The 18,367-nt window shown below is 45.8% G+C and overlaps 1 protein-coding gene across 1 annotated transcript; it reads right to left on the bottom strand.

The window, feature by feature from the left end:
- Positions 1-1,819: 1,819 nt before the first annotated feature.
- Positions 1,820-15,495, bottom strand: LOC109408277 (uncharacterized). Its single transcript, XM_062860763.1, has 4 exons — positions 15,259-15,495; positions 14,198-15,177; positions 5,922-6,564; positions 1,820-5,861 (listed from the first exon to the last, which is right to left on the bottom strand). Exons 1-4 carry the CDS (start codon positions 15,345-15,347, stop codon positions 1,991-1,993), a joined length of 5,583 nt encoding a protein of 1,860 aa, XP_062716747.1. The 5' UTR covers positions 15,348-15,495; the 3' UTR covers positions 1,820-1,990.
- Positions 15,496-18,367: the final 2,872 nt, after the last annotated feature.

Genomic DNA, 18,367 nt, shown 5'->3' with positions numbered 1-18,367 from the left:
GCCATTCGCCTTGGCTTGTGACCAGGTGAAACTGCTGTCGACTTCCTTTATTTCTTTGTTGAGGCTTCGCCGTCAGTAGCCTCTGGGTCTGCCTGTGCTATGCTGTTCTGCTGGGTTTCAATCTAACGCTTGTTTGCAAATTTCGTGTCCACCCCTGCGTAGAATGTGGACCTCCACTTTCGCTTCCGAATCTATGTTGCTTCCGGTTTCTGATGACATCGACGATGGAGCTCCACACTTCAAGTTAGAGATCAAGGGGCGGATCACTATTGGAACATCTGATGTATGAACAAAATTTGCAAAAATTTATAAAAATGTATTGTCATGCATTAGACGCAAATTAAATGCACATTCAAAGAGCGATCTGCCCCTTGTTGGAGATCCGATTGTGAGGCCACCATGCACGAATTATATTCCACAGGCATCTATTGATGAAGACCTGCAGCCGTTGAGTGTTCTCCACTGATACACACCAGGTTTCACTGGCGTATAGTAGCACAGATTTCACGTTCTAGTTGAAAAATCGGATATTGGTGTGTCGATTAGTCTGATTGTTTTCCATACGTTTCTTAAACTCGCTAAGGCAGACCTCGTCTTCTTGATCCGTACATCTATGTCGATCTTGGAGTTAAGAGAGCAACGGCATCAGCCAGTTCGAGGTCATTTAGGTGCTCCATGGTAATAGACTGCTACAGCAATCCACGATTTGGTCCACGATCAATTGCACCTACCAGGATCTCGTCGATTACGATGAGGAACAGTAGCGGTGATAGTATACATCCCTGCCTCACTCCAGCAATGACCAAGATGGGATCGGACGAGAGACCGTTGTGCAAAACTTTGCACGAAAATGCCCTGTACTGTGCTTGAATGAGGCCGATGATTTTCTCAGGGACACCTTTGCCCCTGAGGGCTCCCCACATGTTGTCGTGATTGAGATGGATGAAAGCTTTTTCGTAATCGATGAACACCAGGTAGAGATTCTTGGAATTCATTGATATGGAGCGGGAAAATATGGACCACACAGGATCGTACGGCACGAAATTGCTGCCACCGGAGAGTTGCGTCAATCTTCTCCTGTATCCGGTAAAGGATCACTTTGCAGAGGACTTTGAGTACGATGCACAGCAACATGATACCTACACAGAATAGCGCTGATGGACTACGGCCTTGGCTCCTTGTGTTTTCGCTCTCTCTATCGCGACCTAGGCGTTCTTTCGCTCCTCTAATAGAACAGCGCGATCACTGGAAGGTTAACATCCACCTCTCCATTTAAAGGCAGATTTCAGTTGAGTTGGGATTCTCCGTGGAGACATCAGAGCAATCACTTGATCCATGCGTTTACCATAGTGCTGTTTCCATCTATCAAGCTTGTAGTTTTGAAGTCTTTGCGAAATGCGTTGAGTTTCTTAAAGGTAGCTCTTCTACTTCATTGCTTCACATTCCAAGATTTGTTACTGGTCCTGTTTCTTCCGCTCTTTGTTAAGATTTCTGTGTTAGACGACAGGAGCACGCCCTCCCCTCAAACTTTTGAATCATGACAATTTTGTCCAGATCTGTTCATATGACACTTCACTTCACTTAACTAAACACGAATAAGTTCTTCGCTGCTTCTTTCTACATGGCTTGCCATAGTCCGCTTCCTCATTGCCGGAAATCGAACAATGTGAAAAGAATCATACCAGCATTAATACACGAGATCACAAAAATAGTGCTTCAACAAATTATACTACTACTACCAATAGAACACCCACCATAATAGCTTCCCCGGGGAAAGAAGGCTTTCACAACTACCAAGACAAAGGAAACTCCGCCCAACTTTCACCACACTAATTCGGTTTATTGATATATAATGGGGTACCATTACAATACGCATAGCTGGGTAGGGGGACTACATTTATAGTAAACTTCTTGAGACAAAATTCGACATAGACTACTAACACAATATTTCTATATTATTTACGCGTAGAATAGAATATTCTTTGAATACTTACGAACCTCCCGCCAGGCTACCTTCCGAGTTGGGAGTCCTGCGCTCCCGTCGCAACCGCTTGGCGCTTGGCCTTTGGTCGTCCAGGCTGGCCGGCTGCGACTCACTGCTGGAGGCCCTGGTCGAAGCGGATCCCTTCCGGGTAACGCGGGCCTCCAGCGACGACGGAGAAGACGAACTGTCCCGCTTCAACGTCATCAGCTTGTCCACGTCAACCGGATCCAGCACCACCATCAGCCGCTGCTTGCGCTTGAGCACGTTTCGCGTCGAGATGCGACGATTTTCGTGCGGCGGTGCGGACTTTCGCTTGGAGGTACTCCGCTCGGATGTGACCGAGGACGTTTCCGAAATCTCCGATGCTTCGTTGGACGATTCCGCGATCGTGTACGGCGAATCGACTACGGTGGACGACGGCGAGTTGTTCACCGAGCGAAGGTCCTCCGATGCTGTTAGTCCGTCCTTGCTGTTTTCCTCCGGAGGTTCCTCGACGTTTGCTGGAGATTCTTGCTTCTCTTCTGCTGCGGAATGGCATGGTTCGGGGTTTGCACCCTCCTTGCAATCTTTCGATTGTTCGGACGTCTCGCCCTTTTCTGATGACTCTGGAGGATCTTTTTTGTCGTCTGGCTTGTCAACCGATGGCACTTCTGCTTCTGCTTTTGGTTTTGTCCCGTCTGCTTCACTGACTTCGAGTTTGTCCTTATCACTACTAGTTTCTACCTGCGGTGCATCGCCCACAGTAGCGTTTTCGCTTAATACTACATCGTTCCCTAAAGCTATTCCTTGTTCCGACTGTTCGTTAGCCGATTTTGACTTATTGACTGATGCATCCAAAGCCGTTTCCCCAACCGGTGTCTTTTCTTCGAGATTTGATTCATCGCTAGCCGATTTCGTTTCTTCCGTATCCACTTTCCCCGGTTTCTCATGCTCACCAACAGGTTGATTAGACAATTCGCCTGCTGACGTTTCCTCCGCTTTGACCTCCTCAGAAGGTAACTTAATATCTGATTCTGATTCCTTTTCTGCAACCGTGTTTGACTCTTGTGACACATCTGTCGATTCTTTGACGTCTACCTTCGGTTCCATCTCTTGCGTGTCGACCGTTGACTTCGCTGGATCAGTCTCACCTGCAGCCTTTACCGCCGTCTCCTCAGAGGCCGTCGGATCCCCGGCCGTCTGATCATCAACGTTTGTTGATGCTTCTTCCGCTGTTGCCTGATCGTCCTGTTGTTCTGCCTTTGTCTCTTCTTTAGCATCAGATCTTGCGACGATTACTTCGTCGGCTACCTCTCGATTCTGTTTCGTGGATCCTTCAGCAATTGTCGACGACGAAGGTTCCGAGATCATTTCTTCAGTTGCTTTGTCCACCGTTGACACCGAGTTGACAGTCGGTTCTTCCAGACGCGCTTCCACTTCAACGTTGTTTTCTACCTGTTCCTTAGGCAAGTTCTGATCGGTCGATTTCTTTACAGACGATTCGGCCATTTCCACTTCTAAAACAGATGCCTTCTCTTCGATTGTCTTCTCCCCACGTGGTAAATCGTCTTTGCCCTCGATTTCTGCATCATTCTTTGCATTCTCTGCATCCTCATCTACTTGGGCTGTCGCGGGTTCTTGACAAGCCCCATTCTGTTCTGAAGATTTGTCAACAAGCATCTTTTCATCCTCGTCCGTTCCCTCAGCATCTTTGACCGCAATTCCCCCAACGTTTTCTGGATTATTTCCCCCATCGTTTACCTCCTGATCAACGTCCATTGGTTCGTTCGCAGCAGGTACTTCACCGGAGTCTTGTTTCTCCCCTTCCGTTTTAACCTTCGGCTCTTCATCGGTCTTCACATTCGTTTCACACGTATTAGCAACTTCACCGTTTTCCATGTTCTCGATCTTAACAGTGACTGCATTCTCCCCCATCGGTTCCTCGTGTTTCTTAACATCCCCCCACACCACTTCGCCTTCCTCCATAATTTCAATCTTCGGTTCACTTGCGTCGCCAACATAACCGGGTTCCTGCTTAATTTTAACCGGACTTGCATCACCAACGTAACCGGGTTCCTCAACGTCCTGCACTTCTTGCTTGATCTTCACGACATCCTCGCCGTCCACGTCCGATCCATCCACTGTGCTGCCGGTGCTCTTGTCCGCCTCGTCCTTGTGCTTCTTGTAGTGATCCTTGAAGCTAGACAAGTTCAGATAGAACCTCTCGCAGGCCGGACACTTGAATGTGACGCGCTCCGCCGGGTGTACGGTCTTGTAGTGCTTCCTGAGCGCGGCCGTGTCCGTCACCTGCACCGGACAGTGATTGCAGTTGACCTTGAACTCGCTGTGCACGTGATTCGCGGCAATGTGTCGTTCCCGGTTGCTCGGACTGATGAACAACTTCGGGCAGTACGGACAGTTGATAATCTTGAGGACCTGTGTGGAGTTGGGACTGTGGTAGCGTGCCCGGTGCGTGTCCAACCGGGCCCGGTAGCCAAAGTCCAACCCGCAGTCTTCGCATTTGAGCGACTTGTTGCTGCGATGAGCTGCCATGTGCGCCTGGAGGTTCTTCTTGGTCTTGAAGCGCATCTGACACCGGCTGCACTCGTTGTTTAGCGAGTTCTGGTGCGCCAGAAGGTTCCGCTTTTGCTGGAACATTTTGGAACAACAGTGACACTTGTAGCGCAGCTGATAGTGGTGCTCTTTGGGAATGTACTCCATATCGTGGTGCACTCGCATGTGCTGCTTCCGGTAACGGATAGCTTGCTGGCAGATAGGACATTTGTACATCAACATGAACGACGGATGGGCTTTGATCAGGTGCTTCTCCAGGTGATCCTTGGACGAGAGTTTCTTATCGCACTTGGTGCACGGATACAGGGTTAGGCCGGTGGCCGCATCGTACTCCGTTTCCATCTCGACGTGTGCTTTGTCCCTGTGTTCGATCAATCTAGCTTCTGTGGTGAAGGAATCGTCACAGAAGGGACACTTGAACAGTGCGATCTCGGAATGTTCTTTCTCCATGTGTTTTAGCAGCCAGTGACGAGACGGGAAATCGGCACTGCAGTGCTGGCACACAAACGGACTGATGCCCATGTGGACCACCATGATGTGGATCCTCAGCAGCGTGATAGTTTTCAGATCTTTGTGACAAGTTGTGCAGATGCAGTTCTTCAACGGAGGGTCACCCTGGTGCGTCTCCCGGATGTGACTCATCAGCTGCTCCCTGGAATCGAACTTGGTCATGCATCTCTCGCACACCTGGATCTTCTCCGAGAGGTTCTTCAACCGTTGTGGCTTCTTCTCGTGGTAGATTCTCGTGTGCAAATCATAGTACTTCTTCTCGACAAACGTCATTGTGCAGGAACCGCACTTGAAACGCTCCAGCGAGAAACTGTGGGAGTTCCGATTGTGGAACATCTCGAAATGCTTTGCCAGCCGTTTCTTTGAGCTGTACATCTGATCGCACTCCGTACACTTACACGGATGGTTCAAGCTGTGGAAGTGAGCATGTCGGTCGCGCATCGGTACCGATGGGAACCGCCGGTTGCAGTGGACACATTTGAAGCTCTTCCACTCCGACGGATGCTGCAATTTGGTGTGCTTCCGCATGAGCTGCAAATGGCGGAATGTTTCCGGACAGTACTTGCACTGGTAGACCTTGTTTTCCAGCTTTATGAAGGTGTCATCCTCGGATTCGCTATCGAGGTCCACTGTCTCGAATCCACCGCCGCCGCCATCGGATTTCATGGTCGAGTTCATCACCGAGCTGGAATTGGTCAGATTTAGGGCACTGCCGCCCGACAGATCCATGGCCATCGCCGCGTTCAGAGCGGCAACGTTCGGTTTGATGTCCAGCTGGGAAGCCAATCCGAGCTGGTTGGTGGGGTCGAGCAGTCTGAAAAGAAAGGGAATGTTAAATGATTCTTCCTGATTTGCAATCTACATCTCTCCTTACCTGCTGAACTCCCGGAGATAATCCAGTGCCCCGTTCTCCAGCTGGGACAGCAACAGTGGGAAATGCTCCGGTGCGAATGGCAGCGGCGGTTGTACGGTCATCGGTTGAGGAATACCGGCAGGAAGTCCGGCTGCGGCGGCTTGTATCAGCGTGGACGACGGAAGAGCAGCTGCACGTTGCGGCGGCGGCGCCAGCGGCGGATGTCCCAACGGAAACTCCGGCCGTATTTCGCCTTCCTCCAGCTCTTCCGACGGTGGCGGTGGCTGGTGGTTGTCCGGCAGCGGTATGTCATGCTTGATGTTGGCGTGGATCTCCATCTGGTAGAGCGTTTTGAAGTACATCCGGCACATCCAGCAGCGGTAACGGACCGAGAAGGACGAATCCATTTCGCTCTCGCTGACCGTCGGATGCTTCTTCTGGAGATGCATTTCCTGGTGCTTGACGAAGTTGCGACAGTGGTTGCACTTCCACCAGGTGGGGTCCTGGTGGATCTTGCGGTGATTGCGCAGTTCTTCGGGACTCTCACACTTTGCGGAACACTCGATACAGGCGTAGCGATTCTTCTGCAGCTGATTGAGATCAGCTATGGCGGTAGACGCTGCGGTTGACGGGTCCATCTGAGAAGAAGAAAGTGTAATTTCTACTTATACTGAACGAGTACTAAGACAGTTGTGATTTTTTTGTTGTATTACAATTCATGCCAAGAAAACAAAGGAAGATATAATCGAAAATTCTCAAAAGAGTATCTATCTAGAAGAAATTTATTTATAGACATGAATACTATGTACAAGATTTATCACATCAAGGCCGATTGTCCGGTGTAAGAACTTTTCGGATTGCTCTACCCGTAAAAAAGTTGTTGGATCATGTGCCCGGCAGATGAACGATCGAATAAAGTTCGCCACGAAGTTGGCCATCTACATAACGCTGATTAGACCGGTAGTCTTGTATGGGCATACGAAGCTTGGACTATACAGAGGACCAACGCACCCTTGGAGCTTTAGAACGGAAAATGTTACGTCTATCTACGGCGGAGTGCAGATGGAAGACGGGACTTGGAGAAGGCGAATGAACCACGAGCTGCATCAGCTGCTGAGAGAACCAATCATCGGCCACACCGCGAAAATCGGAAGGCTACGGTGAGAGGGTCACGACGCGACATCAGGGTCGGATAGCAACCTGATTATCAGAACGGCGGCTCAGGCAACCTGATTAAAATGGTTCTCGATAGTAAGCCGATCGGTACAAGAAGATGTTTTGGATCAAGCGGAGGACGATTTGCGGACCCTTAGATTGCGGGACTGGAGACGCTCAATCATGGACCGAGTCGAATGGAGACGACAGGCACGTACAGCAGAGAACACTCAGGCCTTATTATGGTCAGTAAGGTAAGACTACCTCCAAATATGTATATCGTTCTTGGCGTTATACAGGTGATCAAGAAAACCCATCTTTTCTCCACGCGTCGGTCGACCTCCACAAAGAGGGGCACTAGGATACTCATTTGTGTAACGGTTGGCTTAGCTCGCAGTTCTTGGAACTGTTGGAAATAAAAACAAATGAATCTTTCGTTTGTCCAATCCCTGGCACTGACTGATATCGCTACATACCAGGTCAGGCGTCAGACCTCTCCTTTATTTTGTCTATATCAGTTGATACCTAGCTCGACTGAGCTGTGTGAGGCACCTCCAAAGATGTACCTATAATCCATCAGGACCTTCATACAGGGCATCGTTTTACCTATTTACCCGTATCTTCAGATACGGTGACACAATCGGTTGAAATGAGAGAACCAGGTGTTGTTGTCGGTAGATTGATCCTTTCTTCTCTGAACATCGTGCAGCACAGCTATTCGGCCACTTCCTTGAAGACCAGTTCGAAATACAAAGTTGCTAACTCTGAGGAGAACATTATCAACGACTCATCACGTTGTAGCATTGTCGCTTGAGCTTGATTGACCACCCGTGGATGCTACTCCAGTATCGCCAGACCAGCTACACTCACACAAGAAACCAATGAGATGTCTGCCGAGGACTAGCAGGCATCTTCAATGTATGGCTGTTGGTGATCTTCTATTTTTAGGCGACTATAGCGCCTGCCACTACCCAAGTAACACACATGTTATATAAAAGTTACGACAGCGCAAGTTTTGGTTGTATAGAAGTTTATATTACGTTATTTCAACACAATGTTAGAATTACGTAAAATAAACTTCTCTACAACCAAAACTTGCGCTGTCGTAACTCTATTATAACATGTGTGTTGCTTGGGTATTGTCAATGTGGTGACGGGGAAGGAAGTGATGATTGCAATCGTTTGCATCCACAGCAGACCGAATATACTCCTGCGTCTGCACAAATTCATGCGGATATCGGAGTGTTGATGGGATATGGTTTGCAAAGGGTTCACACATTGGTGCGTGGATGCCAGGCGTAAGGCGAAAGATTAGTGTGTTTATTACTATGAAAATACGTGTTTATTACTTGTTGTGGTGATGTTACTGCTATTTGGTGAAACTGGCACCACTGGATAAAATTTAGTTGGCATAATGTCGGGTATAGAAAACCAATAATAGTTCATGAGGTAGCTGATAAGTTATGGTGTTGGGGAATCAAATCATCGTGGATGTAAATACTAAAATGTAAGTTTTATATTATATTATATTATAGTCAAATGTATTAAATGAAGTTATAATAAAATTGCAGCTTTGAAGCTGATTGCAATGTAATCTGCTGTCGAGAGGTATTCAATCATTCCGCTAAAGATTGCCCCAACATTACTCGTATGCGTTATATAATAGATTGGCAGTGTTCTGTGAAAGTTGGAAGGAAGGGAAACGGCTTCTTCAACCCGTTTCTGTTCTAGCGATTGTTATGAACATATGAATATACATGAGTTGTATATGCAGAGAGGAGGAGAAAGTATATAGAAAGATACAAAGTAGACAAAGGACGGGTCAGCGATTGAACCAGGGCCGGATCTAAGGGGGGCCGGGGGGCCCGGGCCCCGGGCCCCCACGTTTTAGGGGCCCCCACAAAAACCTTTTTTGGTTTCCAACATTAACTTTATTCTACATATTGCTGAAGTACTGTTCGAAAATAAAGAAAAATATTTTTGCTTATCTCTCCGAAGGGCCACGTCCACTCGGGCCCCGGGCCCCCGCAATCCTTAATCCGGGCCTGGATTGAACCCAGGACCTTCTGCATACGAATCAAAAGCGGTAGCCACTAGACCACCATGCCCGTCTTTATCACGTTGTTGCACTGTCGCTCGGTAGAAAAAGTCTGGATCTCGCAGCTATACCTGCTACTACTAGCTTCAAACCCTCCGAAGCCAAATCCACAACGCTTCTCGACTCTCTGGACATAGTGTATCATTGTGCTTGCCTCACATTATACAAATTCATGCCGTGACAGGCGAGAAAGCCCTTCAATTAATAACTGTGGAAGTACTCAAAGAACATTAAGTCGAAGAGAGGCAGGCCAAGTTCCAGTGGGAACGTGGAGTCACACTAAAGAAGAAGAAGAAGAAGTCCGAGTTATATCAGGCCAAACATGTCTAAAGGTCCAATCTGCAGAAGAGAGGCTCTCTTTGGTTTCCCTCTCTTTCGTTAATATCTCAGCTGTTTATTTGTATTATGATTGTCTCCTTGCATTGAACGATAGTCAAAACAATCGTTTTTTGATTTGTACTGCAAAAAATAGTTGAAAAGTGTACCATTACATTGCAATAATTGAAAGAGAAAGTGAACAAAGAGAGCCTCTCAAATGTAGATAGGACCTATTGAAATGTTTGGCCTGATATAAACTACGATCTTCTATTGAAGAACATATATCATCTGGCATGTCAAAGCGCATTCTTGGAGCTTTAGCCGCGGTATAGGCAGTCTGCGACTTCAGGGGCACTACTCTTGCTTTGGAGTACCTACACCATGTGATCTGTCCTTCCATTATCATCCGCGTCGCAAAAAGCCGCTGTAGTCGAATTGAGCTTGAGGGTATCTTCAAACCGTTCCACCTGCCCGTTAGATTGCGGATGAAATGGGGCGGTGCGCACATGAACGACGCCTAGTTCTTCGCCAAATGCCCTGAACTCAGTATGTACTTATGAATTGGCTTCCATTGTCTGTTACAACCAGGGTTGGTACACCGAATCGAGCAAAACATTCACGAAGGAAGGAGTTGTTGAGCTTGTTGGTGATCACGTCTGCAGAATTTGTGGCCATTTGCTATAAGGGGTCATTCATTGAGTACGTCATGGTATAGCAAAAACCCGTACGAAAAGGGGGGGGGGGGGCGGAAAAATCCCAATTTTGCCGTGACGTAATGGATGCTCCCTAAGAGTCCACCACAACCAGGTAACGACATCCTTCCAAGGGACCAGCAAAATCCAGAGATGAAGCCGTTGCCATAGACCGTTTGCTCTCGGCCAGGGTTGAGCTTCCGCATGAGATGGGGACTTGGCAGCGCTGACACAGCTTGAACATCGGCATACGTAGTGAGCAATGTCAATATCGATTCTTGGACAGAAAACAATCCCACGGGCAAACGCCTTTGATCTCTCGATTCCAGGATAACCTTGATGAATCCGCTTCAGGATACGCTTTCAAATGCACTTTGGAACAACCACTCGATCCCTCATCATCAAGCAATCGCCAACCATGGAATACGATTCTCGGTGAGTGTAGAATGGTTTAGCTTTAGCTTCACAGATAGGTAGATCCCTTCTGAAACACTGGGTCGTTTGATATAGCATCTCGGACCGCCTCGAAAGTGACAGGAAGATTTGATAACGTATCTTGAAGACCGGAAGTTACATCAGCTTTGATATGGAACATGACAATGACCGCTTCTTCCTCAGGCTTCTCGTGGTTTTTGATGAGACGCGATAAAACATCAGCGTGTACAAAATTTTGTGTTGAGACGTACTCGATACCAAAAGCGTGAGTACCAATCGCTGAAGTCAACTGGTGGTATGGACTGGAATTCCCTTCTTCGATCTGAAAATCTTCATTATTCAACAACGGTTGGTGATTGCCATAAAAGTTCACAGCACCAAGGAATGGCCGCACTGTGCTGACGTTGGTTGGAACTGGCATGTGGATTATCGCTTCAATCTTCGTTGGATCTGGTCGGATTCCATTTTCATTGACAATGAGTCTCAGGTATTTGATCTCCTCCTGGTTGAACATACATTTCTCTAGACACAAACGGAGGCGTCCTTCTAAATTTGCTATGATTTTCGCCATAAGCTGTTGAAAAGCACCAGGTGCCAAGCGGTTGAATCTGCACAATACACGAGGGTAGTGGTTTGCTTCTACTGTTTCATTGAGTCCGGTGGAATAATCGGCGCATATACGTACCTTTTCGCCGGGTTTCTTGACGACAACGATAGGGGCTACCCAATCCGAAAAATCTATGGGTGTTATGATGTTCAAGCTTTGGAGTTTGTCTAGTTACAGACTTTTTGAGTCGTTGTGAATTCTCTTAGAGGTTCCAGAGGTTCTCCAGATGCTGTTATCGCTTTCATTCGAGTGGAATTGATAGCATGCTTGCCCATTGTTACGTCCTGGAGTTCGGGGTGGCCGGGAGACATAACTGTTTATTTAAACTCCCAGGCGTAGCGAAATAACACATTAAAACATAACTTTATTTACATAAAAGTTACATTTATAAGACGACACGTTACTACATTACACGGCGATTACAATTCGGCCGAAGGCATATTACAATGCTATTGACGAGCACGCAGAACGGCGAGAGTATGAGAGACTAATCCAGTGGTTCTCAACACCAATCTTCTCCCAGGTTTCTTGTGAGATCAACGTGATATCCGAGCCACAGTCAAACTGCAACTCTGCTTCGATGCCGTTCATGACCGTCACGTAACGTTTTCGGCTCCGAATGTGCAGATTGGATTGTCTTCATTTGGCTTATTGCTGATCTTCTTGTCGACAGTGAACGTTGATGCTGAAGATTTCAACGAACAGTTGCAGTTTCCTTCCTTATGGGCCATTCTTTCACACTGCTCGCACATCTGTTTTTAGAACTGGCATGGCAATATATCACAAAGTGCATGGCTCCACACTGCCAGCACGGGTATGGAAAAAGTTTACCGTCTTGTAATGTCGCCTTTGACTGCTTCTGGCCTTGCTTCTTGAACTGACGAACCGCTTAAACCGCTGCTGAAGGTGAATGCTTCTTCTCGACCAACGCCGTATCATGCTTCAAGTTTGACAGACGTGGGCATTCGGTCACTAACGCTTCGATGTTGGTATCGGCTGTATCAGACTCGAGCTTTGTTAGTAGTCGGGTCCTCATGTCCGTGTATTTCGCAGATTTCAGCCCGCAGATGAAAACAAGGCTCCTAAATTGGTCAACTGACAGTTTTTGTGTTCTTGCAAAAGCTTGCGAATTCTTCACACTGTCGGTTGACGATACCAGCATAGGTGACGAAATTATCCGCTTCAATCTTGGATAGCTGAAGGCAATCTTAGCGCTTGTTGGAAATATACTTCTGCTGCCCGAAAAGTGTCTTCAATTTTTCCACAACTTGATCGAACGTATAATTGCGTGGGTGGTTCGGCAGGAGATAACTCAAACATTTCTAGTGAACGGAAACGCTGAGTCTACGGAATAAAAGCCGCATCTTCGCCGGGCCGTCCAGGTTTCTGGCGTCCTGTCTGAAGAGGCCTTCGTATTTTGAGAACCAACGGTCGAATGTTAATCCGTTTTCTTGATCGAAGTGGAATTCTTTGATGGATGATGAGAGAGATTCAATGATGTGTTCAGGAGCGCTTCGTTGTGACTTGTTCCAGAAGAGCCATCAGACGGTTGTTCTGGATTGCCATCTGACGCATATTTTCCGACATCGAGACTGCTGACACGTCTACTTCTCCGCCTCCCGAGAATCCAGCTTGATCGCCGTCCGGATTTCCGTTGTTCCGTGACATGTTCTCGTTTGAAAATTCTCCAAAACTTGAAATCTCGTCGCCAAATTTTGTGATGATCAACCAATAAAAGGCTTGGGAACAACGTCCATTTCTAACAAGAGCTGGTACAAGAATCAATGAAATAATATTTTTACTTTTTTGAAGTTTGGTCTACCAGGATATACCTACTTAATTGCAAAATTCTACACCTTGGTAGCAGTCTGCCGATTGAAAAATTCGTTATACGAGGTGAAGCTGGCGCCATGTTTTGAATCTTGGATTTCGATGTTCAAACCTGGATAGCTGTTTATATTTGAAACTTCGTCTTGGCGAAACGTCCCCACTGGGACGGTGCTTGCTCCAGACAAAAAGCTCTGACATATTCATTAGATACACAACGGTGGAGGTTTGATCAGCTGTGATCGAGGAAATGAAGATGTGTCTCGTTGTCAAAAACTGAAGCAAAATTTGGAACATTGGCGGAATCATGTCATAAACTCAGCAGAATACAGAAGTTTTTAAACAATTTCGGTGAACATGTTTCAAGCTGGTACCTACATAAGGTACAAGGACAATCAAAGGAAATCTCTGCAGACTTTCTTCTTCTTTCAGTTCTTGACGGAGAATAAAGCGTCAAGATGCAGAAGTTTGAAATAGTCTGACTAACAAATTAGAGTCTTTGTAAATCATTAATGTTAATGTTTGATATAATAAAAGGTTATTTCTGTTCCAACCATTGTACAAAAAAGGTGTAGTTATTTTCTAACGATTCTCCGAAAAAAAAACACAACAAATTGTTTAAATAATCTACAAAACTAGGATGATAGTGTGTAACAATACAAAGAAGTTTTAAGTTGAGAAATAGATGACTGAGATGCAAATAAAACGATTTATGGCAAACCTTTCGCTTTAGTTTGCCTTATTCAAAATATGTTGATTGGGTAGGTATATGCACAATCATTCAATGAAAGACTTTCATATAAAAAAAGACTACAGTTGACTCTCTACATCTCGATATTGAAGGGACCATCGAGATAGGGAGAGATCGAAACCAAGCACCGATTTGTAATGCACACTAGATTGAAAAATCGTCCGTAACTAGGAAAAACCGTCAACAAACAGATGTCACTTCGCCTTCCCAGAATGTTTTGCACCTTAGAAATTAGGTCTAGCAAGCTGTAAAAACGGGCATATCGACATATGGAGAGAAAATCTAGAACAAAAACGAACGAGATCGCTTCGAGATAGAGAGATATCGACATGTAGAAAAGTAAAATGTATGCAGATTGAAGGGACCGACCAAACCATCGAGATAGGGAGAGATATCGAGATGTAGAACATCGACATGTGGAGAGTCGACTGTAATCAAAATTCAAACTCACCGGCTCTTCTTTGATCCTTATTTCACCAACTCCCGATGGAACCAGTGCGGCACCATCACCTCCACCAGCCGGCATTCCCTCCTCATGCTCGTCCATGTGCATATCTTCGGCAAACTGGCCGAACTCGTCCGGACTGATGCCATGCGCGGCCTTCAGATGGGCAGCGAGCTGCTGCGCATACGCAAAGCTCTCCCCGCACTGCTTGCACTTGTGCGGCAGCTTTCCCAGATGGACGCGCAGAATGTGGTTTCGCAGGATGGTGATCCGACTGAACTGCCGGGTGCAAGTGATGCACACCAGCGATTCCTGCTTCGGATCGTTCGCGTGCGTCTCCTTGATGTGATCCTTCAGCAGTTTGTACGACTCGAACGTGACCATGCATTTCTCGCAGACCTGAACCCGGATGGCCCCGATGTCACTGTCCGGGTTGGTCGGCTGGTGAGATCGGATGTGCGACAGGCGGGCGGTTTTGGTCATGAACGATTTGGGACAATGTTTACATTTGTACATTTTGGCTTCTTCCGGGTGTTCCTCCTTGCAGTGGCTCATAAAGAGCGACATTGACTGGAAGGTTTCCGAACAGACCCGGCATTGGTAGACCCGGTTGTCCAACCGGATGAACGGAAGTTCCACCTCTTCTCCATCGTCGTCGTCCGCGAGTGGTTCAGACTTCACCACCCGATCCAACCCGAGCCGTCTCCGTCTTATGGCAATGTCCACCTTCAGGCAGTTCTGGCGGAAGAGATCAAACTGGTCCAGAATCAACTGGCAGGAATTGCACACGGAACAGGCAATGTCATCCTCCATGGTCAACCCGATTCCGATGTACTGCCCGATCAGCTCCAGGATGTACATGTTCGGGTCGGTCCCGGGCGGAAACAGCGGAACCACATCGGGCGTCGTCAAACACAAGCGACAGTACGTCTCCGGGTTGTCATTTGGCCTGCGAAGCGCAAAGTGCAAGTGAAAAAGAAAAACACAAGAAAAAGCTTCCTCACGAGAAGCCACTTCGATTGGAACTTACACGACCGGGAGATCCTGCTGGTTGAAGATGCTGTCCGCGCTAGCGAATGGGTCCTCCCTCGCCGCCGAGGAGGACATCGAGAGGTCCATCTTGTTCTGCTGCTGCGGTTCTGATGTTTTTTCGTCGCGTTTTACTACACCGCAGCGGTCGTCCAGTGTCCAGAATGAAAATTTTTACTTTTTTTCTTCTTCCTCTCTGTCATCGGCGATTTTTCGCAAAGCAAGCGAAAAGCAAGCGCAAGCCCAAAGTATCTAAATACCATACCATTTAGATACGTTGGCGCAAGCCGCCGAACAGTGTTGCCGGATTGGTTTGTGTTTTGTCAGCATAAAAAAATCTTCCCGTTTGGCCGTGAACTCGGTCACTCGGCAACACTGTGTGCGAAGGAAAAGAACGTCAAAAAGGAGACCGCCGACACAGCGCGGCGCAAGGAGTATATTGCAGGTGGGGAAGAAGATATTTCGTGTGCGTGAGATCCGTGTCTGATGCAAAATATGTAACTACTACAAGCAAAGCGAGCTCCCATTGACCAATCCAAATTTCTATGTGGTAGTGGTTTGTGTTCAGATTTCCCGTGTTTATCTATCTGTAAGAACTTTGTAAACACCTCTTGTTCTCACGTATATGGATAGGCTTGCATTAGGTTTCGTGAGACATTTTTTGGACAACTCAATAAGAACGCGTGTCAAATAGTGATGTCACTATTTGTGTTTACATTTTTCTTTCTTACTAATACATGTAGGGATCATAAGGGAGAATGAAAAAAAAAAGAAAATCAATGTACTCAATTTGAATTCAAAAAGAACAATGCTGGTTATAAAGATGGATCTTAGGAGGCTGAGCGAGTGCAGGAAAATGAAATGTCAGTTTGTTGGATACTTTTCACGAGAATACATGTGCTTTGATGAACATTAGTAAAAAAAGAATTTATTATTGTTGTTTCTTTTGAAATGGAAGTGATCCCAAAGTTGTCCCAAAGTGTAGTGTGTGATAAATCATTTAGCTGCTGGATGGAACTGATATCCGGTCACTACATTGGCGCAGATGCTCCCACCAGCATAGGTTCGTTGTTGCGTGGCTGTTTTGGTTTGTTTTGGAGGTTATCTGTAGGAGGGATAGAAAAGTGTTTGACGATGAACGGAGTCACCAGGAATTTGTGGATAAGGTACATGACTACTTGGCTTCCAATGCGAAAATACCAAGGTAGGTGACAAAGCTATACGTAAATGTTACGGCGCTTGACACGTGTGTAATCATTATGAACGTTGTTTTTGGTGGCATGTGGCATAACGTGAAATGTTAACAGTAAGGAGGTAAGGAGCATGGCCTACTTACTATACAAGATGATGATTTTTTGATATCACATTTTTGTGTTAGTCCAAATATACAGCATAAATGAAACACTTTCCGTTTCTTAAGTGAAATGCAAATTTGTTGCAGTGGGTGTATTTGAATGTCGCAGTGTTTCTTAACCTTCCGTCAGTCACGCGGTTGGTCACCCCCACCGGCACTACGCTGATGCTGAGTGCAAAAAAGTAAGATTTTTTCAATGTGTTGTTAGGAAACCCAGTATTGGGCGAATTCACTAGGGGAAACATGGGAGAAAAACTGGCGTCAAGAATCGAACTGAATTTGTTCCTGACATTTATATCTTGAAGTTCCATCTATGATACAACAGATCGCTCGAGGATTAAAAAAAAAAATAAATGAACTAAATGTTACTGAATACAGGCAAGAAAAAATGATAAAAATTCATATGGGTTATAAACACATATGATAAGTTCTATTTAAAAAAGCGTGTTTCAATTCATTAGTTTACGATGCATCTTGCTGTGATGATTAAAGTTCTGGCATGATTGTTTTAAAGTAACTAAATAAAAAAAATCAAAATTGCATTAAAAGGTAAGAAAATAGTGAGTATTTGAGAGAAAGCGTAATATGCAGACAAAGACAATATAATGAACAAGCAAGTGAGTCTCTTGAGTTTACAAGTTTTTTAGAGACCCCTGGGAAAGTGTATAAAAAATGTGTATAAGAAAGCGAGATCCGAGATAGGAAGCCATCCAATATAGTAGGCAAGAAAAGAGAATGTCCTCAGACAATAAACTAAAACAAGGGAATGATATGAGTATCTAGAAAAGAAATGCGAGGTGACTAAGAGAGAGGGTATGAGAAATAAGTTTCAATGAGATTAGCAAAATCAAGAGCCATATGAAAGAATAAGATGAAACAGGAAGCTATGTTATAGAGTAGTAGACCAGACTAACGAACCTGGAATAATAAAGAGGAGAAACGTCAAATATGGAACAGCCGATTTGCTGTCATCCCCATACTTTAAATCGATCAGGAGACCTGTCAAAACGACCAGGATTCGCCAATTAGGTATACTCGAGACACTTTAGACCAGACAAGTAAGTTTCCTGAGAAGCTCAGCGAAAACATGAATTCCCTGAGAGGGAGTACCAAAAGAAAAGCGAATAAGAATGCCGCATGAGAAATAGAGTTTTCTGTCATGTTAAACCCCGGAGAAGGTAGGAGAAAAATGCGAGTTTCCTGAGATGTTAAGCAAAAACTTGAGTATGCAAAGGGTAAAAAAAAGGGTAAATTTGACTGTGAGTGCTCTGATAGGAGTAGGCAATTTGAGCAGAAGAACCTAGGTTTGAAGAAATAGTTTATAGAACTCTGGATAGGCGCAATCTGAGAGAAGGCAGCAAAAGCAAGAATCCTAAGAAGGTTACATGAAAACGAGTCTGTTCTGGAAGTGTAGGCAAAAAAGTGAGTCCCCTGGCAGGGAAGCTGAACCAATGCGAGTCCCCTGAGAGATAAGCATAAAAAACAAGCATGGAATATAAACGAGCGTAAAAAAAAAAACAACAAAATAGTGAGTCCTCTGAGAGGGTAGCTGAACCAAAGCGAGTCACCACATAAAAAAAAACAAACATAAAATATAAACATTTATAAAAAACAACAAAACAGTGAGTCCCCTGGGAGAGTAGCTGAACCAAAGCGAGTCCCCTGAGAGAGTGAGCATAAAAAACAAAACAGTGAGTCCCATGAGAGGGTAGCTGAACCAATACGAGTCACCACATAAAAAAAAAAACAAACATAA

This window comes from Aedes albopictus, chromosome 1 (genome assembly GCF_035046485.1).
Source record: "Aedes albopictus strain Foshan chromosome 1, AalbF5, whole genome shotgun sequence".
NCBI lineage: Eukaryota > Metazoa > Arthropoda > Insecta > Diptera > Culicidae > Aedes > Aedes albopictus.
The sequence above is the reverse complement of the archived record's forward strand: the minus strand, read 5'-3'. Positions and strand labels throughout refer to the sequence as shown.